Source organism: Equus asinus, chromosome 15 (genome assembly GCF_041296235.1).
Source record: "Equus asinus isolate D_3611 breed Donkey chromosome 15, EquAss-T2T_v2, whole genome shotgun sequence".
NCBI lineage: Eukaryota > Metazoa > Chordata > Mammalia > Perissodactyla > Equidae > Equus > Equus asinus.
Window position 1 is genome coordinate 28,856,521 of NC_091804.1, and position 26,166 is coordinate 28,882,686.

A 26,166-nucleotide genomic window follows, 5' to 3' on the forward strand; every position below is an offset into this window, starting at 1 on the left:
TCTCTTATGAGCTGTGTGACCTCAGGCAAGCAACTTGACATCTCTGTGCGTCACTGTTCTCATCTATGGGGCTGACCACATAGGGCTGCAGTGGGTTCACCTGGGCTCACGCATGTAGTGTACTTTTTAGCGTGATGCCTGGCACACCGGAGTCTCTCTCCCTGTCAAGTAGCTGTTGTTATCATCTGAGAACCAACTGTCCCTCCTCTTTGTGGGGCCCCCAGTTTAGATGGCATCTCTGTCCACCTTCTGATGAGCACACATCAGGAGGGCCCCTGTGGGACCAGGAGAGGGTGGAGCCGAGAGAGGCTGTTTTCAGAAGTTGAGACCCTGCTGTGTGACCTTAGGCACCCCCTCTCCCTCTCTGAGCCTCTTTTTCCTGGTCTGCTCTGTGAGCACTTGGACCTGGGTGAGGCTCTGCCCCAGTCTCTCGTTGTCTCCATCACTACCCTTTCTGTAATTCCTGCCTTGGCTGGTCAGCCCCTTGGCTTCTGTCTCTTTCTCCCTCTCAGTGCCTGGCGCGCAGTGGGTGCTCAGTGACGCTTTGTTGAAGGGGCCGAATGCACGGCAATCAAGGGAATGCCCAGGGCTGCCCTACTGCCAGGCCTTCACTGGCACGGCTCCCTTGGCCTGGAGTGCTGGCCCCGGTCATCCCTACTTGTGGAACTCCTTCTCGTCCTTGAAGCCCTTCTCTGGTGCCGCTTCTCCCAGGAAGCCTCCCCAGCCTCTCACAGTGGGAGGGGACTGCTGGTGCGTGGACCACTGGGTCCAAGGCTCTCTGGCGGCACCTGTTCCATCTGCCTTGGTGTACAGAGTGACACATTAATACCCGACAAGGACCGTGCACTTACCAGGAGCCAGGCACAGGGGGAGCCTGGGTGTGTGCTGTCTTATTTAATCCTCTGCAACAACCTTGCGAGGTAGATTTTATTTTCCTTCCCTTTGCAGAACACGGACGCTCAGAGAAGGGAAGCGACTTGCCCAGCTATGAGAGAGCGAGCCAGGAGGTGAAACCAGGTAAGCTGGCTGTTTTTCTTAAAAGAGAAAGAAAACCATTAACACACACGCAGAGTGAAAAGTAATTCAAACGGTGCAAAAGAGGACAGGGAGAAGTCAGTCTCTCTTGCGTCCAGGTCCCCTTGCCAGAGGCAGCCCCTGGGAGAAGTTTCGGTGTGTCCTCCCAGGGAGATCCAGGCGTATATAAGCGTGTATGTTGACACATTTTTTTAAAAAGTGAATGGTAGCATGTAGCACATCCTGGTCTACACCTGGCTGCTTTCTCTTGACAGAGTCCCTTGGAGACCCTTTTATGCTGCTCCTTTCTTTTTCACGGGTGCGTAGTATTCCACGGTGTGGACAAAGACCAGGCTTTATTTAATTAGCAAAGAATACTTTGGTTGTTTCCAGTCTTTCTCTTATAATAGACAGTTCTATGATGAATAGCCTCATTCATATGCTGACTGTTCACGTGTGAGGATACCTCTAGGATCAGCCCCAAATTGCAGGGTCAGAGGGCACATGCAGGTGTAATTTTGGTTGTAAGGTGGAGGCTGGGCTGGTGTACCCGCATGCCACACCCTCTGGTTCCCCCCACTCTCACCAGCACAGGTTGCTGTAGAATTTTGAGATCTTTGCTAATCTGAGAGATGGACAGTGGCCTCTGGTGTAGTTTTCTTTTTTAATATCACAGCTTTACTGAGATATAAAATTTATCTATATAATTTGAAAAAATTTATCTATACGATTCATCTACCATATAATTCACCCACTTAAAATGTACAGTTGAATGGTTTTTAGTGTTTAGTGTATTCCCAGACTTGTGCAACCATCCCCACTGTCGATTTTAGAGCATTTGCGTTACCCGAAAAGAAACCGCGTGCCCATTAGTCACTCCCACTTACCCTTGGGCCTCCCTCCCGCAGCCCCAGGCAACAACTAACCTACTTTCTGTCTCTACAGATTTGCCTATTCTGGACCTTTCCTATAAATGGACTCACACAGTATGTGGTCTTTTGCATCTGGCTTCTTTCACTTAGCGTAATGTCTTCAAGCTTCATCCATGTTGTGACATGTGTCAGTCCTTCACTCCTTTTTCTTGCCAAATAATATTCCATTATATGGCTGTACCACATTTTATTTATCCATTCATTAATTGGTGGATGTGTGGTTGTTTCCACTTTTTGGCTATTATGAATAATGCTGCTATAAACATTCATGTATAACTTTTTTGGGTTTTTTTTAAAGATTGGCACCTGAGCTAAGAACTGTTGCCAATCTTCTTTTTTTTTCTGCTTTTTCTCCCCAAATCCCCCCAGTATATAGTTGTATTGTTTTTTCGTTGTGCGTCCTTCTAGTTGTGGCATGTGGGATGCCGCCTCAGCGTGGCCTGATGAGCGGTGCCATGTCTGCGCCCAGGATCTGAACCAGTGAAACCCTGGGCCACCGAAGCAGAGCGCGCGAACTTAACCACTTGGCCACGGGGCGGGCTCCTCTTGTATAAGTCTTTGTGTGGACATACTTCTTATCTCTTGGGTAGATACCTGGGAGCAGAACTGGATCAGATGGTAACTCTATGTTTAACCTTCTGAGGAAGTGCCCAATCCTTTTCCAGACCAGCTATACCATTTTACATTCCCACTGGCAATGTATGAAGTTTGCAGTTTCTCTACATCCTTGCCAGCAACTTGTTGTTATCTGTCTTTTTAATTACAGCCCTCCTAATGGGCGTGAAGTGGTTTCTCATTGTGGTTTTGATTTGCATTTCCCTGATGGCTAATGATGTTGAGCATCTTTTCATGCAGTTATTGGCCGTTTCTGTATCTTCTTTGGAGAAATATCTATTCAAACCCTTTGCCCATCTTTTAATTGGGTTGATTGTCTTTTTGTTGTTGGGTTGTAAGAGTTCATTATCTGTTCCAGATAGAAGTCCCTTATCAGATATATGGTTTGCAAATATTTTCTCCCATTCTGTGGATTCTTTTTACTGTCTTGATGGTGTCTTTTGGAGCACAAAAGTTTTTCATTTTGATGAAGTTCAGTTTATCCATTTTCTCTTTTGTTGCTTGTGCTCTAGGTGTCATATCTAAGAAACGTTGTGATCCAAGCTTGCAAAATTTGTGCCTAGATTTTCTTAAAAGAATTTCTTGGTTTTCCTTGTATATTTAGGTTTGTGATCCATTTTGAGTTAATTTTTGTGTGGGGTTAGGAAGGCTTCTAGTTTCCTTCTTTTGCATGTCTGTATCCAGTTGTCCCCGCACTGTTTGTTGAAAAGGCTGTTCTTTCTCCGTTGAATTGTATTGGCACCCTTGTCAAAAATCAGTTGTTCATAAAGGTGTGGGTTTATTTATGGACTCTCAGTTCTGTCCCACTGATTTACAAGTCTGTCCTCATACCAGGACCACACTGTCTTGATTACCAGAGCGTTGCAGCAAGTTTTGAAATTGAGAAGTGTGCACCTTCAAACTTTGTTTTCTTTTTCAAGATGGTTTTGGCTACTCTGGGCCCCTTGACTTTTCATATGAATTTTAGGGTCAGTTTGTCAGTTTTTGCAAAGAAGCTAGCTGGGATTTTGATAGGGATTGTGTTAAATCTGTAGATCAATTTGGGGAGTATTGCCATCTTAGCAGTTTTCAGTCTTCCGGTCCATGAACGTGGGATGTCTTTCCATTTATTTAAATCTTTTATTTCTTTCAACAACTTTTGTGGTTTTCAGAGTGTAATTTTTGCATTTCTTTTGTTAATCATATTCTTTTTTTTTTTATGAGGATGATTAGCCCTGAGCTAACTGCTGCCAATCCTCCTCTTTTTGCTGAGGAAGACTGGCCCTGAGCTAACATCCATGCCCATCTTCCTCTACTTTATACGTGGGACGCCTACCACAGCATGGCTTTTTGCCAAGGATCATGTCATCTGCAAATAGAGAGTTTTACTCCTTCATTTCCAATCTGGATGCCATTTGTTTTATCTTCTTCCTGTATTTCCCAGGCTGGAACCTCCAGTACAATGTTGATTAGAAGGGGTGAGTGTTGCATCTTTGGCTTGTTCCTGTTCTTAGGAGGAAAGTGTTCAGTCTTGCACCATTAAATATGATGTTACTATGGGTTTTTCATAGATGCCCTTTATGAGGCTGAGGAAATTCCCTTCTATTCCTGTTTTGTTGAGTGTTTTCTTTTTTATCATGAAAGGGTGTTGGATTTTGTCAAATACTTCTTCTGCATCTATTGAGATTATTACGTGGTTTTTGTCCTTTGCTCTCTTGGTATGGTGTATTACATTAGTTGACTTTCGGAGGTTAAGCCAACCTTGTATTCTTGGCATAAATCTCACTTGGCCATGATGTGAAATTCTTTTTATATGTTGCTGGATCCAGTTGGCTAGCATTCTGTTGAAGATTTTTACATCTTATGTTCATAACAGATAGCGGTGTGTAGTTTTCTTAAGGTGTCGTTGGTTCTGGTGTTAGGGTAATATTGGCTTCATAGAATGAGTTGCGAAGAGTTTCCCAATGAAGAATTGTTCTTGATTCTTCTTTAAATGTTCAGTAGAATTCACCAGCGAAGCCATCTAGGCCTGGGTTTTTCTTTGTGAGAAGTTTTAAAATTACTACTTCAATCTCTTTACTTGTTTCAGCTTTATTCAGATTTTCTATTTCTTCCTAGTTTCAGTAGTTTGTGTTTGTTTTGGAATTTGTCCGTTTCATCCAAATTATCTAATTTGTTGGCCTCGCACTGTTGACAGCATCCCTTATAATCTTCTCTGTTTCTGTAAGGTTTGTAGTATTGTTTTCTTTTTAATTCCTGATTTTAGTAATTTGAGTCTTCTCGCTTTTTTCTTGTTCAGCCTAGCTAAAGGTTTGTCAATTTTGTTGATCTTTTCAAGGAACCAGCTTTTGGTTTTGTTGACTTTTCTCTATTGTTTTTTTATTTTCTCTTTCCCTAATTTCTGCTCTAATCTTGATTCCTTTCCTTTTATGTGCTTTAGAGTTAGTTTTCTCTTCTCTTGCTAGTGTCTTAAGGTGCAAGGCTAGGTTGTTGACATCTTCTTTTTAAATATAGGCACTGAGAGCTACACTTTCCCCTTCAAGTTCTACTTCACTGTGTCCCCTACATTTTGGTACGTTGTCTCCTCGTTTTCATTCATCTCAAAGTATTTTCTACATTTTTTTGGTGATTTCTTCCTTGACTCCTTGGTTTTAGAGGAGTTATTAATTTTCGCATATTTGTGATTTCCTAAATTTCTTTCTGTTATTGATTTCTGAATTCATTCCTTTTTGGTCAGAAACATACTTCGTATAATTTCACTCCTTTTACATTTATTGAGGCTTGTTTTGTGGCTTAGCATACGGTCTGTTCTGGAAGATGCTCCATGTGCACTTGTGAAGACCGTGTGTTCTGCTGTGGTTGGTAGCGTGTGTAGTTTTAATCTGCATTCATCTTACAAGCGAGGCTGAGCATCTTGTCATGCGTTCAAGAGCCATTTGGTTTGCTGTAAACTATCTGGGGTTATTTTTCTTTTGTGAGAGCTCATTCTATATATTAAGGGAAAAAAAAACCCTTGTCTATCATATGCGTTACAAATATTTTTCATAGTTTGTTTGCCCTTTGAATTTGTTTGTCATGTTTGTTGAGCCATGCGGACACTTCAGATTTTTATGTAGGTTGATTTATCATTTTAAGAATGATTTTTAGGTTCTGTGCCATGTTTAGAAATACTTTTCTCACTCTGCGATTAGAGAATTTATTCTCCCCTCCCCTTTTTAGATCTTGATTGTTTTATTTTTGTGTGGTTTAAATCTGATTGATCTGGAATTTATCGGAATATGGATTGACTTTGAGATCCAACTTTGTTTCCTGATGGCGGAGCATTCATCCCAACTCGATCTTATAAATAGTCTACCTTTTCTTCACTCATCTGAAACGCCATTTTCATTATATAGAAAATTCCCATACATTTGGGGACAATTTTTGAACCCTCTATTCTGTACCATTGATTTGTCTATTTTTGTGCTGGTACCACACAGATTTTTTTTTTTTTTTTTGAGGAAGATTAGCCCTGAGCTAACTGCTGCCAATCCTCCTCTTTTTGCTGAGGAAGACTGGCCCTGAGCTAACATCCATGCCCATCTTCCTCTACTTTATACGTGGGACGCCTGCCACAGCATGGCGTTTGCCAAGTGGTGCCCTGTCTGCACCCGGGATCTGAACCAGCAAACCCCGGGTCACCAAGAAGCAGAACGTGTGAACTTAACTGCTGTGCCACCAGGCCGGCCCCAGTACAACACAGTTTTAAGTGCTGTGACTTTCTAGTAATTCTTACTATCTAGTTGAGCTATTTCCCCTCATTATTCTTCTTTGTAGAATTTTCCTGGCTACTTGTGTAAATTTACTTTTACTTATAAACTTTAAATGTGACTTGCCCAGTTAAAAAAAAAAAAACTCGTTTTTTTGTTTGTTTTTTAAAAATATTTTTTAATTGAAATATATAACCCTAGATATAAAACAGGATTAAAATAAATCTTTTATAAATGGATGATGTAAAATTTAGGGCAGAATTAAAGACATAAATTTAGACACCTTGTTTATTTATCAATCTAACAGTTATCAGTTACAATAAATGTAACATTGTTTGCGCTACTGTATCAGGAGAGAAATACCTTATTGTTAGTTTTGTTGTTAATAGAGCTCCAGTGGCTCAGGGAGGGGGCACAGTCCTGCTCGGAACAGGTTTCAGCTGGTCTGGAAAGGCCTCTAGCCTCTCCCCCCCAGCCTTTGATCTTCTCTCTGGCAGCGGCTCTGTGTTAAAACTTATCTAAAGGCTCCGTTTACTTTCAGATTCCTCCCCTTCGTGTCCTACTTCCTCTCAGGTTTTCCGCTGTGATGCTGACGTCACACCTGTTGGGCTTTTTATGAGGATCCCAGTCAATTATTAGATTAATTTAGGAAGAATTGGTATTTTTCTAACGTTAAGCTTTCTTTGATTTTATTTTCTGATTCCTGTTGCTATCTAGATACATCGTTGATTTTTGGATTTTAACTGTTAATTCCTTTCCACTTTACTTAATTTGCTTTCTGTTTAATAGTTTTGCAGCAGATTCTCTTAGATTTCCCAGATCTGCACTGATCACATCTGCAAGTAATGATGCCCGTCTTCTCTTGTCTAATTCCGTTTTATCCCTTCTGCTTCTTTTTCTTAGCTCATTGCATTGGCGAGTATCTCAGAGCAAGGGTAACTAGTGGATGCGCTCTGCCCTTTCTGGCCTCTTTCCTGTGAGGTGGCGTTTATGGGGCTGGGTTCTCATCAGCTCCACCAGGCGTCCCTCCAGGCCTCCCTGTGTGCCAGGCACGTTATAGGTGTCACCTCCTGTTTCCCGCACGAGCCCAGCTACACAAGGACAGTTGCACTGATTCCCGTTTTTGACAGGGATAGACTGAGGTCCCCTGAGGTGCTGTGGCTCGGAAGTGGCAAGCAGGCATCTGAACCCAGCCTTCTGGCCCCAGGCCTATATTTTGGTGCCTCTGTGATGCTGTTTCTTCCCTGGAGGGTCCAGAGATATGGATGGTGATTTTATTAGTTGGCCTCTGACCCCTGTGTGGCCTCTGTGTCCGGGAGGCAGAGATGGTGGAGATGGTAGAGGCACCTGGGGCGGGGTGGGGGTGTCAGCACAGCGGGTGGGGTGCCAGAGGTGCATTCTGACAGCCCTCTTCTGAACTGTGAGCTTCTGACTCTGCTGCACTCCTTGCTGTGTGGCCTCAGGCAAGGTTCTGGCTTCTCTGAACTTTGGTCCCATCTGTAAAGTGAGTGCAGTTATAGTCCCCACTTCACTGTGCTGTCTGGACCATTGAGTGTCAACCGTATGCAAAGTGCTCAGCTCTGTGCTCGGCATTCAAGGCCCTGCCACCTTGTTCCTCTCATCCCCTGTAATGATAACAACAACAGCAAACCGACCTGATGTGCTGTTTATCGAGCACTTTTTCTGTGCCTGGCACATGGACTCTCTCATTTAATTCTCAGATGTTAGGCTCATTATTAGACCCATTTTAAAGATACGGGGACTGAGAGGTGAAGGGGCTTGCCCCAGGAGATTTAGCTGGCAGGCGGTAGAGCCGGGATTTGAACGAGGCCCGAGTGGAGTCCTCACTCTCAGCTCCCGAGCTCCCGTCCTGCCCTCCACCCTCAGGAGAGGTGGAGGTGCTGTTCCTCAGAGCAGGGAAGGAAGGAGCTGTGACTGAACAACAGGCTCTTCTGGATGCTGTGAGCATCCGAGTCCCCGCGAGGGCGCTGCCTCTGCACAGGCCGGGAGGCCAGAGGGTCTGGTGGCCTCAGTATGGGGGCTGTGGGAGGGGGCGACACCCCAGCTCTGCAGCGCCCCACGGACCCCACGTGGGCTTCCAGCCTCATCCAGAGGGCGTGCTGGGAAACTCTTCCATGTTTCTTTTAAAAGTCTCATTAAAAAAAAATCATGACAAAGTAATTTCTAAATGTCAAGTGATACAGTATATAAAGTAAAAAAGGGCTTCCGTTCCACACCTTTGGGATGAAACATTGTGAAGAATTTGGAATCTTTCCAGAACTTTCTCTAAACCTCTGCAGCACATGTGTGCACGCACACACACACTAGTTTACTTTACAGAAATAACTGTAGTTTGCGTGTGCTACGGGCCGGGCACCACACTCAGTCCCTCGCACACCCTGCCACGTTTAACCCTCCCACCAACCCCCTGACGTCGGTAGCATTATTGCCCCATTTTCCAGACGAGGAAACCGAGGCCCTGAGTGGCCCAGAGGATGTTCTGCGCTGCCGTCTTCCTCTTTTTATGTAACAGCGTGCCTCGAGCATCTTCTCAGGCTGCACGGAGTCCCCTTCTGTCCGCTGGACGAGCGGACGGCTGCTGATGGTGCAGCCTGTCTGACGAGCGCTGAGCTCGCCTCCGCTTGTCGGTGGGGTGTGTGCAGCAGAGGAGGCCCCAGTGTCTGCGGGGTTTACAGAGGTGCCTCTGCTGGAGGAGGGTGCATGGAGGGGCCACCCCTGCTGGGCCAGGATGACAGGGGCCTGCGGAGGGAATGGGGATGGGGAGAGGGATGCGTTTGGGGAAGATCGGGGCCAGGGGGGAACCAGTCCTGAGTGACACGAGGCCGGGCAGTTCAGGGGAGATGCCAGGTGGGTTTGGCACCTGCTGGGCATGCAGTGCGGGGCACAGGCGGGGAGGTGCAGGGGCGGCCGCAGCGCAGGCCTCTGTCTGGAGCCTGCGGTCGGGAGCCTGTGGTCGGGGCCCCCTTCCTCTGGGAAGCCAGGCAGCCCCAGGACGGAGCCCCCACCACTTCCCCTCGGACCCCGAGGGTCTATCTCTGCCTCAGAGTGTGCAAGTGGCGGAAAAGATGTGGGGGGTTGGCACTCCTCCAATGGGCGACTCATGGTGACTTGGCGTTCAGGCCCCGAGGCAGAGTCCCAGCTCCAGAAAGGGGACCCGGGTCTGGGAGGGCACCTCTCCCGAGGCCACACAGCACACCTGCAGCCCTGCAGGGACTGGACCCCACCCTGAATGTGCCCGTCCTGCCTCCAGCACCCTCTGCTTTGTCGAAGCCTGAAGTCTTGGGCTTTCTCCAGGAGCGGGGCAGGCTGCCTTACCCACTCACGCCCCATCTGCCAAGGGCATCTGGCTGTTCCGTGTGAGAGAGAGGCTCCAAGGGCGGGAGGTGGGGCCCATGAGCTCCTCCCCTGGACCCCCTGAGCAGCCTCTGATTCCTGCCTGCCCAAGGTGGTTGCCGGTCCCCACTTGTTTTCATTCTCACCCTTGCTGTGTGACCTCAGACAAGGTCCTCAACCTCTCTGTGCCTCAGTTCCCTCATCAGTAAAATAGAAACACAATTAGTGTTCACTGCCTAGACTATCATGGGGATTCCATGAGTCAATATTTGCGAAGTGCTTAGAGCAGAGCCCAGTACAAGGTCCGGGCTCTAGGAGTGTTTGAATAGGGCAGAACGATACTCGGTCTCTGCAGTGTGATATGGGAGGAAGAAAGCAGGGTGCGAACCACACGTCTGTGCTCACTGAGTCTTTCGTCTATTCTGCAAACATGTCCAGAGCAGCCGGTAAGTGCCAGGCCTGTCCTGTCCCGGGGGATATGCAGTGATCCGACCTGGTCCTGCCTGCAGGGAGCTCCTGGTCAGGGGCCCCAGGTGGCTCCCAGGTCACAGCCCTCTGTTCAGGGGACAGGGAAGGAGAGGCACCGCCTCGCCCAGGTGCTTGTCTTCCGGAGGCCGGACTGGTCCTGAGCACGTCCCGTGCTCTCCCCTCGCTGATCCTCCCAGAGCCCTACGACCTGGGTACTGTTGTTATCCTCAGCTGACAGAGGAGGAAACTGAGGCACGGGGTCCCGTACTGGGGGATTCAAACACAGGTCATCCGCCCCAGTGCTCCAGCTCTTCCACCCCCTGCCTCTCCACAGACACGTGTGCCTTGTAGAATCAGAATCAACCACAAGGACCAAAAAAGGGCAGCAACCCCCTAAATTCCACAGACCAGCCAACATTGCAGCCAGAGGCCCCGGGCCCCCGTAGCCTGGTCTTGAGGCTCTCATGCTTTTTCTGAGAGCCCCAGGGGGAGTGGTCTCCCTGCTAGCGTAAGAGCGTGGGGGCCAGGAGCTGTGCTTTTCCTCCCCCCGCCCCAGAGGGCGCATGCACTGTCTGGGTGCCAGAAGGGCCTGCAAGGTTCAGGCCAGGCCCTCCCTCTCCCTCCACGGCACTTCAGCCACGAACCTTTTCTCCTGTCCTTGATTACCTCCAGTGACAGGGGGCTTACTCTTCACTATTTAGTTCATTCTAAAGAAAGTTTGGGCTCCTAGAAAGTTCTTCATTTAAAACATGTATTTTTATCATTTTTATTTCCTTTCAAAGTTCCACAAACAATTCCTTGTCAGAGCATGTGCCCTCTGAGGCGGGACCTGGCCCGTTCATCTCTGTGTCCCCCGGTAGTGATGAGCAGAGGGCCTGTGGTGGGCTGGTGCCGTGAATGCTGAAGCAGGCAGCGAGTGGGAGGGCGGGGTTGGGGTGGGGCCTCCGTCAAGCCTGGGGCTGCAGGGAGCTGGGTCAGGAGGTCCCCCGGGACGCTGGCTGTGAGTGCTGATGGCACCGGGACCCCGGTGGATCAGGTTGCCGTAGAAACCGGCCTTCCCTGTCGCCAGGCCCGGTGGCCTGTCCCTCGGGATGCCCTGGTGACCCTTTGGGCTATTGAGCAGGTCTCCCCAGGGTCTCCCCAGCCCCACATTCTTTGAGCTGGTTGGTCCCCAGGGAGCATGCAGGCCACGCCCCCATTGCGCAGTGGGGCAGCCCGGAGGGGACAGGGACTGGCTGAGGTTCACGGTTCATGTGGGAGGGGGGTCACAGAGCTGGGCTTGCTTAGGGCAAACAGTCTCGCCTGAGGCCCCAGCCAGTCAGGGGACTTTGCCCCATCCGCGGATGCCCAGAGAAGGTTCTAGATGGATTCCAGGGTCTGCTGCCTCTCCTGGAGGGTAATCTGAGCCCACCCTGCCGGTGTGTCCAGAATCGCAATATCAGTAATGAGTGATGGGGCAGAGTGACCTGCTATGTTCCGGCACTCGACCTTGCCTCCAGCAGTTATCACAATGACGCCATCATTTCCAGATGGAGAAGTGGGGCACAGAGAGGTTAGGTCTCTTGCCTGAGGTCACACAGCTGATTAGGGGCAGGGCTGGAATCTGAGCCTGGGGAGTCTGGCTTCAGAGCCCACCCTTAACTGTGTGCCATTTCAGGCCTTGCTCTTGCTCACAAAGTGCTTTGGGAGGGTTGATATTTATTTCTTTATTTCAAGTCTGGGAAGCTCTTAGCATCGGGCTTGCCAGAGTCTGAGCCTTAGAAATTGTGACCTGAGAGTCATGGCCGCGGGGGTTTCTTTTTCTAAGAAAGTGGTGTCTTCACAACAGCCCTGAGAAGTCTGCTTTATCCCTGCTTTGCAGATGACGATGCTGAGGCCCAGAGAGGGGAAGTGACTTGCCTAGGGTCACACAGTGGGGCGAGGTGGAGCAGGGCCTCTAGACCAAGACCCCTGACTCCACACCTGGTGTCTGTGCGGAGACCGCAGGCTGCTTCCCAGGCCCTCTGGGACAGCCCTGCCTCCCACCAGGTGAGCTGCCAGCCCTCAGGGCTCGGAGAGGAGGGAGCTGGGAGGGCTGGCCATGATGCGTGGGGAGACCCTGGCCAGGCCCTGACGATGCGGAAGTCGGGGGCAGGCGGGGGGCGTGGCACGGGCACCGCTGGGGAGTTTCCAACTCAGTTTTCTCTGTTCCCTGATGTCTAGACCTCCCAGACTTCTGGCTCAGAAATCTCTTAATTCTTGAATAATCACCCATTCACTCACTCACTGATTCAGCTGTTTATTGAGTACCTACTGTGTGCCACGCCCTGCACGAGGTACTGGGAGCACAGCAGTGAGCTGGACAGACAAAAGCCCGTGATTATACAATAACTGCATAATCACACTCACAAAAATAACAACTGGGCCACGTGTTATCAAGGAGAGGCACAAATGTTGGGGGTGGGGGACAAACCAGTGAAAGGATTTGGGGAACTGAAAGAGGCATGAATTCCCCGGGGAGAAGTGGTCAGGGAAGAGCGTTCAGGCAGCGGGAACAGCATGTGCAAAGGCCCTGTGGCTGGGGTGAGCTCCCAGTCATCTCTCCTTCTTCCAGCCTCCTGCTGTATCCCTGCCTTGGTTGCAGCTTTTTGCACCTTTCCTCGGCTGTTAGACAATTTCAGTCAGTCATGTGTCACTCAACAAACCCTCAGGGAACCCTCTCCTGTGTGCTGTGTGCCTGAGACAGACACATGACTCAGATACTGTCCCTGCCTGCGAGGGTCAGAAACAGTGACTCAGGGCAGTGGAGGAAGTTGGGGCTTCCGATGATGAGGCGTTTCTGCTGCGCCTCGCCCTGTACGAAGGCAGCCCTTTACGGGCGCCGTCATCATTCCCATTTTCCAGATGAAGAAACTGAGGCTCTGAAAGGCTAACTCACCCACAGAGGCTCATGCCCCTCTTTGGGCCTCAGTTTCCCCGTCTGTAGGACGGGTGGGGGTGGAGGCTGTCTAGGGCGCGCAGGGTGGCGCCCTCAGCCCGGGGTCCTCTCGTCCGCAGCCGGGACCATGGGCAGCAACAAGAGCAAGCCCAAGGACGCCAGCCAGCGGCGCCGCAGCCTGGAGCCGGCCGAGAGCGCGCACGGGCCCGGCGCCTTCCCCGCCGCGCAGACCCCCAGCAAGCCGGCCTCGGCGGACGGCCACCGCGGCGCCCCCGCGCCCTTCGCCCCCGCGGCCGCCGAGCCCAAGCTCTTCGGGGGCTTCAACTCCTCGGACACGGTCACGTCCCCGCAGCGGGCCGGGCCGCTGGCCGGTCAGTGTGCGCGCGCGGGGCGCTGTGTGTCCCGGGGCGGCGGCCGCCCTCTCTGGGCTGCTGTTGCTCTCTCCGTCTAACGGGAAGCGTCTCTGGGCTCCCCGGCCTTGGGGACGGCGGGGAGCGCCCCGGGGGCTGTGGGCGGGGCGGGGCTTTAGTCCTAACTGGAAGGGGTGGCGCGCGCTCCATTCATTGCCTTTGGGGTGAGTGAGGTGCGCAGTATAGAGGGGTCTAGAGATGTGGGACTGTAGGGGGAAACTGAGGCCGAGAGAGCCCGGGGCTGCTCGGGGCTGCGCGGAGCGGGGTTGGCCCGGCGGGCGGGCGGCCCGGGCCGAGGTGCGCCCCTGCGCCCTCTGCTGGCGCCTCGGGGTACGGCGGCCCCAGGCGAGGGATGCTGAGATGCAGATGCGGTCCCGCAGACGCCGGCCTCAGGCCCTCACACACGCACACGCACACGCACACGCGCTCACACGGGGCCACACACACAGTCAGCACCTCATTCAGAGGCACGCACACAGGACACGTGCTGTGCTGGAGACACCATCACAGACGCTCAGAGACACCTCGCACATAGACACACTCAGGGACACGTGGTTGCACACCTCTAGGCACAGACACACACACACATGCGCAGATAACCTCACCCTCCCAGGTGAAGACGCACACATGTAGCCCTTCACAGACACACCCAGGACACAGCCCATGCTCATGAGAGATGCCAGCACAGACACCCACAGACTCACAGACGCACAGATGCACATACGTGCAGTGAGAACACACGGACACACAGAGACACGCTGACACGCACCCAAGCGAGACAGACAGAGCCGCAAACACCCCCACTCGTTTGTTCAGGAATATTTATGGTGCCCCTCCTGTGTGCCAGGCCTCTTCTGGTGCTGGGGACACAGCAGTGTGTAAAGAGACAGGAGCCCCGTGGGGAGAGACACAAGGCAAGGTGTGTCAACCATGAGGGTGTTAGAGGAAGGAGCCAAGGGCAGGGAGGGGATCTTGGGGGATGTGTGGGTGGACCAACCGCCCCTCCGCCCATGGTACTGGGCCCCCGTCCACCCATCCTTGGCCATGGCTGTCTGACACGCCCCGCCCCTCTCTGCAGGCGGAGTGACCACCTTTGTGGCTCTCTATGACTATGAGTCACGCACAGAGACTGACCTCTCCTTCAAGAAGGGGGAGCGGCTCCAGATTGTCAACAACACGTGAGTGCCCCTTCCCCCTCGCCCCTGGGGACCCTGTGCCCTGGGCCCGGAGCCACTTCTGAGCGTCCCAGAGCCAGGGGGCAGCGCGACGGGCAGCAGGCGGAGCTGAGCGGCGAGGACGGCCGAGGGCCAGGGGACTGTCCTGGGGCCTGTGGGAGGATGTGGCGGGGGGGCTCGTGGGCAGGGGTCTGGGTTCAGTGACAGGTCAACAGAGCACAGCGCCCCAGACCCCGGAGAAGGGCACGTGGTCAGGGCAGGACTGGGCCCAGGACCCAGGGCTCCCAAAAGCAGGGCCTGAAGCTGGAGGCCCTGCCCAGAGAGGTGCCCTCCTTAGTGACCTGGGGCAGTCAGTTCAGCCAGAGTCTCCAGCTGTAGGGAGAGGAGCCCACCCTGGGGTGGGGGACCCACATTGGGCACCGTGCGTGACAGGGGGCAGGATGGGGTGTGGGGACGAGAGGGCGGGAGAGGGTGTGGAGGGCAGGGCGCCCTGTTGGACGTCTGGTTCACCTCCAGGGACTCCAGCCTTGCAGTGGGGCATCCTAGAGGGAAGCTGGCCTGGGGTGGGGGGCCTGCCAGGCTCTGGGCCCCTGTGGACAGAGGAGCAGGGGGAATGAGGCTGTGAGGGTGGGTGGGGCTCCAGCCGTGGAGTGGGGTCCTTACCCCCCTCTCCCCTCCTCTTCTCTCCCTGCCACGGGTGCAGCGGGGTTGGGGTACACTGCCTGTCCTGGGCGTGCGCTGGGGTTCGTTCTGGCAGGAGCTCTGACAGGGCGGGGCAGGGCTCTGCTTCTGCGTGTTCCTCCTTGGGCGACAGTTGCTGTCCCCCGACCCTGGCCTCAGGGACCCTCTCCCCCAGTCCTGGCCCTGCTTGCTCCCTCCAGCCCTCTCAGCTTCTCCCTCTCTCTGCTTCTCTCTCGCTGGCCCTTAGGAGGAAGGTGGATGTCAGGTGTGTACACACTTCATGGGCGGCGGGCTGGGGGGGCACTTGGCTGGTGGGGGTGGGCTGCTGTCTGCATGTGCTCTCACGGCCGCATCCCTGTCTGTGCTCTCTGGCTCCCTCGGCTGCACCCCTCCAGCTTCCCCAGCTTGTGTCCCCCACCCTAGTCCCGACATAACCCCAGGCCGAGAATGGGGAGGGTCCTCCCATTGCCCCTTTCACTCTCCGTCACCGCCTCCCCACCCCTCCCCTCCCCGTCCTGACCCCTCAGACCACACTGAGTGCCAGCTGCATGCACGGTCCGGTCCGGGGCTGGGCCTGCCGAGGCCTGGGGGGAGGTGACCTTGTCCCTGCCCTCCTGGAGCCGAGTGGGGCCAGGGTCAGCTCAGGCGTGGCCTCTGCTGTGTGCCTCCCTCCGGTGGTGACCACAGGGACCAGAAGGTTCCAGCAGGTCCCTGAAGGAGGAACAGTAAAGTCACATGCAGGTGGAGGTGGGGGAAGGCAATCTCTCACAGCCGGGCGGCTTGGAAGGGCAGGAAGATTCTAGAGGGGAGAGTAGACTTGATCCCTGAGTGTCCTTGGAGGCCTGGCTGGGGAGGTGGGACATCTCCACCGTCTCTGAGGGTGTCTTGCTTGCTCATGCCGCCCTGCCCTCATGCATGCTGTTCCCTCTGCCTGAAACGCCCTTTCTCCCATCTCTGCCTGGCAGACTCCTATTCATCCCTCAAGATCCGGCTCAGGACTGCCTTCTTTGTGAGGCAAAAGGAAAAAGAGTTTCCTTGTATTTACTGAGCTGCAATCCGGCCAGGGCTGTGGTAATGGGGGAGGAGCTATCTCCATTTTGCAAATGAAGAAACTGAGGCTCAGAGATGTGAAGGCCCTTGCCCAAGGTCACACAGCTACCAAGTAGCAACGCCAGCATTGGAGCTTGGGCAGCGGCTCTCTCCCTCCCTTAAGCTGCTCTCCCTGAGGGAGGGGCTTTCCCAACTTTCCGCCCCGTGTGTCCAGTCCCAGTGCCCCTCTGGTTCTCTTAAGGTTCCAGCTGTTGGCATCTGCCTCCCCCAAACTGGGAGCCCCCTGAGGGCACCTCTCGGGTCTGCCGCGTTTCTGGGTGCCCATATCCCCTGTTGCTCAGCACGGCGGGGGGTGGGGGAGGGATGCCCAGCTGGCGCTGGTGCACGAGGTGCGTGAACAGTAATGACAGCCACCATTTGCGGTGCTCTGTGTGCGCCCGGTCTGTGCTGAGAGCTGCGAGGGGCATCCCCACAGCCTCGGGAAATGCAAACGCTCACTTGCTCCATTTTACAGGTGAGGAAACTGAGGCCCAGAGAGGTGAAATGACTTCCTCGAGGTCACACTGCTAGGGGTGGCAGAGCTGGGAAGAGCAGGCAGGCCCAGACCCAGGGCCCTTGTGGGAGGGGTTCAGCGGAGTGCACAGGAGCCAGGAGGAGGGGAGGGTGCAGGGGGCTGGAGGCTGGAGGTGTGGGGAATGTCCACCAGCCACGGTGGGAAGGGCGTCTCTGGCTGGGGTTCCAGCTGGAGCAAAGGCCTGGCAGGAGGAAACATCGATTCTGCCCCATTTACCCAGTCGGAGGGCAGCCCTCATTCCCTCTCTTGTCCGGCTCCTTCCCTTCCTTCTTCCCGCCTTCCAGGCTGGGCAGGGCGTGTCTGGCCAGGCCTGGGGCTGCCCGGGGGCTGCAGGGGATGGAGTCCCGTTCTGGAAACCCTTGGGTGGCAGGAGGCCCCTGAGTGGAGGGGGTGGATGGGAGCCCTCCCCACATCGCAACCTCAGCTGCTCCTTTGCCTGAGGTGTCAGTGGTGGTGGGGTTGGGGGCTGGCCTTAGAGGAGGGACAGAGAGATGGGGACGCTTACTGGCAGGGAGGCCCCCTAAATTTGAGATGCTCAGGTCTCACACCTTGCCCAGGGCCCACCTGCATTGCTCAGGGCCCGTTGTTGTTTACCCCCCATAGGAGGGAGGGACTTTCTGAGTCTAGCCTGGGGCTGGGCCGGGGGTCCGGGGAGCTGAGGAGTTTAAGGATGAGCCCGTCTCTCGTCGGGGTTCCGCTGGGTTGGGGCCCTCACAGTGGCTGCCCTGGAGACCCTGCTCCCCGGAGCTTCATGCCAGATGGCCGTGGGTCCTAGAATCCTGGGGACTGCGAGGTCCTGGGTCCGAGGAAGCCACTGGGCTGGGACGTCCGACTGCCCTGAGCCGCCTGCCCTGGTGCTGGAGTCTCCAGGAGCCGGAAACCTCTGGGTCTGACTCTGGGCTGCTTCCTGAACTGCCCCGCCCTCCCGCCCGGATTCCAGTAGCTTCTCTGGGGAAGCTCTCCAGAGGCAGGGCTGATCTCCGCCCCCTTGCCCTGGGGGCTCCAGTCCCACTCCCCGCCCTCCTCACCTGGCCCGCCCTGGCCTCCGCCTGCCTTCCCCCCACCGCCATGTGCCTAGGCCTCAGGGCTCAGACTGACCGCCTGGGCTGTGCCCGCTGTCCCCCCGCCTGCCATCCCCAGCATGCTCCTCTGACTCGTCCCAGCAGCCCCAGTGAGTGAAATCTTCCCCCACCTGGCCTGGCTTGCCAGGTGCTGAAGCTGCCACACCGCCATCCACATCCCAGCTTGGCTGGCGCAAGGATTAGGCTCTGAAAAGAGGCTCGTGGGGCTCAGAGAGGTGCAGTCAGTAGCCTAAGGTCGCACAGCTGGTGAAAGGAGCTGGGATGGAAACTCGTAGCTCGGGGACTCCTGGTCCAGTGCTTTCTCCTCTGGCCGCACGGGGGAAGGCGGGGGTCGGGCAGGAATGTGTGTGATTCCCTTCCTGCCCTTCTTCCTGCCCAACTGATGGGGACCAGGCCTGAGGGAAGGTGCCAGATGCAGTAAATCTGCTGAACCAGGTAGCTTAACGCGTCTGTTCCTTCCGACACTGGGCTCGGGCTGGTGTCCCTGCCGCACTGGACTGATCTGGGAAGCTGTGGGGTGCCTCATGAGGGTGAAGTCCCTGTCCTTGGCAGAGCCAGCTCAGCCATCTGAGGCAGGTGTGAGCCTCCCAGACCACTGACATGGGAAAATGGGGCCTGATGGCTCCATTTCACAGGTGGGCAAACTGAGGCTTAGATGCTAATCACAGTAATTAGCTTACCCGATGCCAGCTTGATGCTGACTGGTTTAAACACTTTGCCTGCAAGGGAGAGTCTGTGAATGTTATCTCCTTCTTATAGATGAGGAAACTAAGACTCAGAGAGGGTAGGGTCCTTGCCCAAGGTCACACAGCAAATCCTTATTGGAGACTGAGCTGCTTTGGCTTTTATGAACATTTTGGAGAGTGGGGAGGGGCACCCTAGAGATACAGATTTAATTGTTTTTCTTTTTTTAGCCAAATCAAGATACTAACAGCTCATGCACATGAGCACCTACTGTGCGCCAGGCCCTGTGCTGGTGTTTCACATCCTCCGAGGGAGGCATGAGTCTCCCCATCCTACAAATGAGGAAACTGAGGCAGCGCCCCGGTCATGCACCTGCACGTGGTGAGCTGGGATGGCGCCCAGGGCGGTCTGACTCTGGCGCTCAGGCTCTCAGGGTCTCTGGAGCTGGGGCCAGGCGAGGCTGGGCCAGGCTGGGCCTCGGACCCTTTAGTGAGATGGTGGCACCCCTCCTCCCTGTGAAGTCGAACCCCCAGACCAGACTCACATGGGCTGCTGGCGGAGCTGGCGCCCCTGCTGGCCTATGTCGGGTGGTGTCGCAGAGCCCAGCCCCCTTGCCTCAGGGGCGCTGTGTGGCTGGCCTCCAGCCCTGCTCCTGCTGGCCCTGCGCTCTGGCTCGGAGCGTGCACGTGCGGCTGGGGGCTTCCCAGCGGCCGGCCAGCCTGCAGACTCTGGCTTTGTCATTCTGCCTCATTTGCTAGCCTCTGACTTAGACCTCAATCCAGCCCCCGACCCCAGCTCTCCTGCCTCCTCCTCCATCTTCCCCGAGGGTCTCTGGGCCTCTCAGTGTCCTGGGCAGGCTGCGGGGGTGCAGGAGGCCTGCTGCATCTGGCTGTGGGCACTCAGAGGCCCTGTTTTCACTCTTGCTCTGCCATTGATTCTCTGTGTGGCTTTGGGCAAATCACTGCCCTTCTCTGTGCCTTATTTTCCTCACTGGTGAAATGAAAGCTTTGGACTGGAAGATCTCAGTTGGCCCTCTGACCTGAGTCATTGCTTTGTAGCTTGGGCAAGTCTGCCTCTCTCTGTGCCTCAGTTTCCCCAACTCTACAGAGAAAGTGCTGGGTTACCCCAGCCTGGGTGCCATGTGTCCTTGGGCTGGTCCCTAGACATCTCTGAGCCACAGTTTCTTCATCTAGGGGCTGAGGCCTGCCTGTGTTCTTTGCGAGGTGGCCTTGAGGGTCAAATGGGACAGATAAGTGTGGACATCTCCAGCTGGATGCACAACAGCAAGGCAGATGGAGGTCCTGGGCAACCCAGGGCTTCTTTCCTTGCGGTGGGCCTTGCCCCCTTACTCCAGGGCCCTCCCTCTCCCGCAGAGCCCCCGTGTGAACTGGGTCAGCTGGGCCCCTGTCCCAGCGTGCGTGCAGCCATCGCAAGGCCCAGTCAGCCACACGGCCCATCTTGCTCCCTTCGCCTCACTCCATCCGGAAGGGCCCCGGGCCCACCCGGCTGAGTCCCCGGGTCTGGGTGCTCACCTGTACTCTGACCGGTCCTTGGAGAGCTCCCCCAGCCCCACTCTCTCCTGGCCTCAACTTTTCCATCTTCAAAGTGGGCTGAAGAATATGGGTGAGGGGCCACTCAGAAGGACAGGAGCCCGGGATCTGGGTTCCAGTGCAGGCTGTGTGACCGTGGACAAGGGCCTTTCTCTCCCTGAGCCCTGGTGACCGGGAGGCTGGGAGCCCACCCTGCTTCTCTGGGGGCCGGGAGCCTGGGCCTGGCCGTGTGACCTTGAACGAGCCTCTGTCTTCCCATCTGCACAGTGGGGTGGGAGGGGCTGGACCGATTTCCCAGGCAGTCCTTCCGTGGGCCTCCCTCCCTCCTTCCCAGGGTCCCTCTCCCCATCCCCTATGGTTGCTTTGGATGTGAGGCCCCTGTGGCTGCCCTGCCTGGTCCCCGGCCCCAGCACGGCCTGGCTCTCCCCGCCTCGCTCTCTCTGCCTCTCTCTCTCACCACCCCCCTCTCTGCCTCTTCTTTCCTGTCGGGCTCTCGCTCTCTCCTCCCTCCTCTGTGTCTCTGGACCCCCGCTCCAGCCAGACCTGGTTCACATTCAGATGGCTACAAAGGTACTTGCCCCTCCCCACGCCCACCCAGGCCCAGGGGACCCGACCGTGTGGGGGGCTCCTCCTGCCCCTGTCCCATCTCCTCCTCTTCCTCCTCCTCCTCTCGGGGCAGTAGGTGTTGAAGTGCCCTGGGCATGGGGGCTCCGCCCCCTCAGCCACCCTCTGACATGACTCTGTGTGACTCTGGGCAAGTCCCAGCCCCCTCTGGCCTCAGTTTCCCCTGTAGATGGGTAGGCTGCAGGAGGAGGCCTGAATTTTCAGCCAAGGAGCCCTTTAGGTGTGACCTGTGATTTGTGACAAAGGCGGGCATTGCCCTGGTTTGCAAGGTCGGCGCCTGGATTATCACCAAGCTCCAAAGGGGCCACCCCCGCCTCCACCCAGGTCTTGCCAGTGCCCAGGGCCAGGCTTCCAAATCTCAGGGCTTGGGGAGGCTTTGAAGGTCTGATTTGACATCCAAATCAGGCAGGAATCTTCTCTCCTTTTACAACTTGCTTGCTCCCAGAGACAGCGAGCTTCCTCCCTCACTCTCAAGGCAGCTGTTGGCATCTTGAGATGGCGTGGTCTATCTGAAGGGTCGCGGGTCACTTCCTGTCCCAGGACTCTGCCCCTGTGGGTTCGGGCCTTAGGGTGACCCAGGTCAGTCCTGGACAAAGCCTGTCTGAGTCAGCTTTGGCCAAGAGGCTTCTGGGGACCGGGGAGAGGAAGCTCGGCCTGGCAGGCTGCGAGAACTCAAGCTGGTCCCACTGCTCCCTGCGCCTCCCTTGGCCTCGAGGGCCCCCAGCACAACACCGTGAAGATGGCAGGCACCAGGCACCACTGACGGCTCCCTTCTCCTTTGCTCCCTTCCTCTCCCCCTGCTCAGAGAGGGAGACTGGTGGCTCGCCCACTCGCTCAGCACAGGACAGACGGGCTACATACCCAGCAACTATGTGGCGCCCTCCGACTCCATCCAGGCCGAGGAGTGAGTATTGACTGGCGTCTGCCTGCTCGCTGCCCCTGCCGGTTCAGATCATCCCGCCTGGGCTGGAGTGGGTGGTCTGGCTGCCCGGGGCTCCAGCCACATCCCAGGGAGAGGTGCTGTGGGTGGGCGGGACCCTGGGCCGCCAACACCGCCCTCCGCCCTCCTGCCCCAGGTGGTACTTTGGCAAGATCACCAGACGGGAGTCAGAGCGGTTACTGCTCAACGTGGAGAACCCGAGAGGGACCTTCCTAGTGCGAGAAAGCGAGACCACAAAAGGTATGAATGCTCCTGCTGGCCAGTGGGAACTGGGTCTTTTGTGGGTGGTTGGAGCTGGGTGTTGTAGAACTCGTAGGAGTTTGGTATATGGAGTGGGGTGGGAAGAGCCTTCCAGGTGGAGAAAATGGCAGGATCAAAGGCAAGGAGGTGCATTTGAGGAACACTGAGTTATCTGGGGTGGCCAGAGGTGCAGCCAAAGATGACGCTTAGCCACTGTGGCCTCAGGTTCCTCAGGTGAGGAATGGGGTTCACCCGTGGTCCTGGCCCTTGTCCCTCTCCTCGGCCGGGGAACGCAGACCGCCCCCTGTCTCTCCAGTCCCTCTGCAAGTGGGTTGCAGGTGCCCCATCACCATGGCAACAAAGCTGGGCTGCTGCCCGTGGGCCTGGGGCTCAGCGGGAGATGGGAAAGCAGAGCATCCATGTCATGCATGTGCGTTGATGAGTGGCCGTGTGGCCGTGCGCCGCGTGTGGGTCCAGCACATGTGCACGTGGGGGTGGGATGGTCTGTGTGTTGCTGCGTGGGAGTGAATTACTACGGGTTTGTCTTCGCACCTGGGGGCCTGTATGAGCGCATGCCTGCATGTGTGCACACGTGGTCAGCTTGGCTCTGGCTCAGGCCTGTGGCTTCTACATGCTTATGGCCTGGGCCATTGGCAGCAAGTCCTGGTTGCCCACTGGGAGACCCAGGTGTGGGTTCAAGTCCAGCGCTGTGCCTGACTTGCTGAATGACCTGAGGCTATCTGCTTTCCCTCTCTGGGCCTCATTAATTGAGCACCTACTGTGTGCCAGGCCCTCTTATATGTGGTCTCATTGAATCTTCCCAGCAGCCCTGAGAGTAGCCCCATTGTGCAGAGGAGGAAACTGAGGCCCAGAGAGGGCAAGCAACTTGTCTAGGTCACACAGTTGGGATACACACTCAGGCGTCGGTGCTCTTGCTGGGGCCAAGGGTCCACGGCGAGGCTTTCTATCAGGTGTCCCTTTGCTCGCTTGGCCCTGCCCCAGTGGCTGCCTCGAGCCGGGTGCTCAGAGACAGGATGGGCCAGACCTGGCTGTGGGGGCCGCGGCCTGGCCTCCCTCCCTGCTGAGTCGGGCGGGCACAGAACTACGTGGCGGGGTGGGGGGGGAGGTGAGGGGCATGGTGGTCACGCTTCTCTCTGGCTGCCCTGCAGGCGCCTACTGCCTCTCCGTGTCCGACTTCGACAACGCCAAGGGCCTCAACGTGAAGCATTACAAGATCCGCAAGCTGGACAGCGGCGGCTTCTATATCACCTCCCGCACCCAGTTCAACAGCCTGCAGCAGCTAGTAGCCTACTACTCCAGTGAGCGCGGCGGGCGGCGGGCTGAGGCCGGGGCACTGCTGGCTGCAGGGCAGAGCGGGCTGCCGTGGGCCTGGGGCTGGGCCCTCTGAGGGGGCGTGAGGGGCTCACCCTCAGCTGCAGACCTTGGGGAGGCGGCTTCAGGGCCAACAGGGGCTGGGGCTTCTGTTATCCTGACGACATGCTGCTCCTGCTCCCCCCCACTTTTTCCTCTCCTTTCCTCCCTCCTCTCTCCTCCTCTGCAGCTGGCTGGCCAGGAGGGGGCTGCCTGGAGGAGCGAGCAGGGAAGGGAGGGGGCATAGGCTGATGTTGTCTGTCTCTGCAGCCCTAGGACCGGTCTGAACCGGTTCCTGGGAGAAGAGGAGGGGGCGGCTAGATCCATTGCAGTGCAGAGCTCAGAGCAGGGAGAGGGAGCAGCAGGCAGAGGGAGTAGGGGCTCGGGGCTCGTGCCGCAGGGCAGGGCGCGCACACGTGTGCGATCGTGTGGCAATCTGTCCGGATGTCCGGGGCTGCCCAGTGGACCGAAGTGTCACGGGCCGTGTGTCCGCATGCTCCTCCCCACCCACTCCTCCTCCTCCTCTGTCAGCGGGGCCTCCCAACTCCCTCTAGGATCTGGCACCCTCTCTGTCCCCTTGGCGACCACTGTAGGGTCCGTTCTGAGCCCTGTTCCCCCAGATCAAAACCCTCCAGGGAGACCTTGGAATCTTAGGATAAAGACCCCAATGTGGCCTCCAAGGCCTTGGGTGTCTAATTCTTCTGGCCTCCCTGCCTTACCTGGGCCCCCTTCTCCCATTCACTCTTCCGTAGCCCCCCTGGCCTCCTTTGAGTTCCTCCACCCCTGTGGCTTGTTCCTCTCTCAGGGCCTTTGCACATGCATGAGGCTGTGTGCCCCTCCCTGGAGGGCTGTTCCATAGTCAGCCAGATCCAAGCCTGGGTACCACTTCCTGTGGGAAGCCTTCCAGGACTCCATGCCTCCCACCTGCTATTGTATGCACAGCCCTCCTCCGTCACACTGTGGTCCTGGGAGGTGATTAAGGGAGGCTGGGCTCCCCACCAGCTGTGAGTTTCCTGAGGGCAGGGTTCCACTGAACTTGTCCCCCACTGGGTCCCTGGCACCTGTCTGGGTGGCCAGCCCTTCAAGGGTGATGAATGAATGACTCAGGGAGCAGATGCATGAGGCAGTGTGGGCCTGTGTGGAGGTGAGGGTGTGCACACAGAGGTGTGAACGCCTGGCCTCGAGGGCATCCTGTTTGTCTCCTAAGGCTGTGTGCATACAATGTGTGGGTCTACACACCCACCCACCCCCACACACACACGTACCCCCGTGGGATAGGTAGGGAGGCCCCAGGGCAGATGCCCTGCTTGACCTCCACCGCCCCCCCCCCACCCCCCGTCTCTGTCTTCAGAACACGCTGACGGCCTGTGTCACCGCCTCACCACCGTGTGCCCCACGTCCAAGCCACAGACTCAGGGCCTGGCCAAGGACGCCTGGGAGATCCCCCGGGAGTCGCTGCGGCTGGAGGTCAAGCTGGGCCAGGGCTGCTTCGGAGAGGTGTGGATGGGTAAGGCCTTGCTCCCGCCCCCTCAGAGGAGACCACGGTCCCTCTGGCGGGACTTTGGTGACCCCACCTGAGAACCAGGCTGATGTCCATCCCATGTGGCAGCTCAAACCCCCATCGGTCCCCTGCTCGTCACCTCTGCTGAACAGTGGGAGCTGTTTTAAATGCGGAGCTCCCCAGGGGTGGCTGGCACCAGGCTGAGGTGTGGCCCCCCATGCCCTGCAGAGCATGGTACCTGTTTACCAAGAGCTCCCTGGGACTGGGCATCGCCGCTCCCCACCAACTGGCCGTGTGGTCTGGGCCGGGGGCTTCACTCTGAGCCTCGATCTTCCCAAATATAAAATGGGGCTGATGATAATAGGGCCCCCGTGGAGTTGAGAGAGAATACTGACCCAGGTGTGTGTACAGGTTGGCTCCTGGCCACGGCAGGAGAAGCCTGAGCTCTCAGGGGGAGTGTAGGAGGCGCCGGGTCTGGCGGGTCCAGGCCTGTTAACCCTGGAGAAATGGACAGCAGGCAGCCCCGACAAGCCCAGGCACCGTCTGCTGACGGGCTTCTGCTGCCACAGAGGAATCAGGGAGGTGGGGTGACAGCCGTCAGCCTGTGGCTTCAGCGGGCGATGGGGGTGCTTTTTCAAGGCCTCTTCACTCGTTTCACCGAGTGAAGGCAGTCTTCATGTGGCCTCACTGTTTCTACTTTCCTTCCATCGGGAGGAGACGACGGAGGAGAGTGGAGAGGGTTCCTGGGTGGAGGGCACTGCAGGGGCAGAGGCCTGGAGGCCGGAGGTCAGGCCACGTCAGGAAAGGGACGTGCTGGCTTGGGGCTGGGGAGAGGGATGAGAAGCCAGCTCCCAGGCACAGACACACCATGAGAACGTGAGCAAAACCTGGGTAAATCCACGGCATCGGCCGCTCTGGTGGCTGCAAAACTCACTCCTGGCTCGGGTGTGTGGGCGTCTCCATGGGGGAGGTCCTCACTCCCTCCTGGGTGCTCCGGGTGGACTCCCAGGTGCCAGGTGCTAGGAGGGCCAGAGACAGCCTGCGCCTCAGCCCCCAGCTGAGGCCCAGGGACTGGGAGGGGGATGGGCTGAGGCCACTTGTCACAGGAGCTTCAGGCCCAGCTGGGACAAGAACTCGGAGTAAACTCACGGGGCTGGAACACGGCTCCCCCCAAGGCCTCACGATGAAAACCCAGATGATGATAAAATGACAGCGGCAGCTTTTATTCGCTGAGCCCTCACAGCAGGCTGGGCCCG

The 26,166-nt window shown here is 56.0% G+C and overlaps 1 protein-coding gene across 3 annotated transcripts in view; it reads left to right on the forward strand.

Annotated features, from left to right (window-relative positions):
* The window catches only part of SRC (SRC proto-oncogene, non-receptor tyrosine kinase), a 49,929-nt gene that overhangs the window by 18,262 nt on the left and 5,501 nt on the right, over positions 1 to 26,166 (forward strand). The window contains exons 1-9 of one of the 3 annotated variants that reach the window (XM_070485903.1): positions 11,999 to 12,139; positions 13,148 to 13,399; positions 14,517 to 14,616; positions 15,542 to 15,559; positions 20,772 to 20,804; positions 21,664 to 21,762; positions 21,935 to 22,038; positions 23,208 to 23,357; positions 24,761 to 24,916. In XM_070485903.1, the coding sequence (XP_070342004.1) occupies positions 13,156 to 13,399; positions 14,517 to 14,616; positions 15,542 to 15,559; positions 20,772 to 20,804; positions 21,664 to 21,762; positions 21,935 to 22,038; positions 23,208 to 23,357; positions 24,761 to 24,916 (904 nt within the window). In that variant the 5' untranslated portion in view covers positions 11,999 to 12,139; positions 13,148 to 13,155. Of the gene's footprint in view, positions 1 to 948; positions 1,018 to 11,972; positions 12,140 to 13,147; positions 13,400 to 14,516; positions 14,617 to 15,541; positions 15,560 to 20,771; positions 20,805 to 21,663; positions 21,763 to 21,934; positions 22,039 to 23,207; positions 23,358 to 24,760; positions 24,917 to 26,166 lie in introns of those variants that run through there. The other 2 variants (XM_070485905.1, XM_070485904.1) reach the window with 2 other exon arrangements.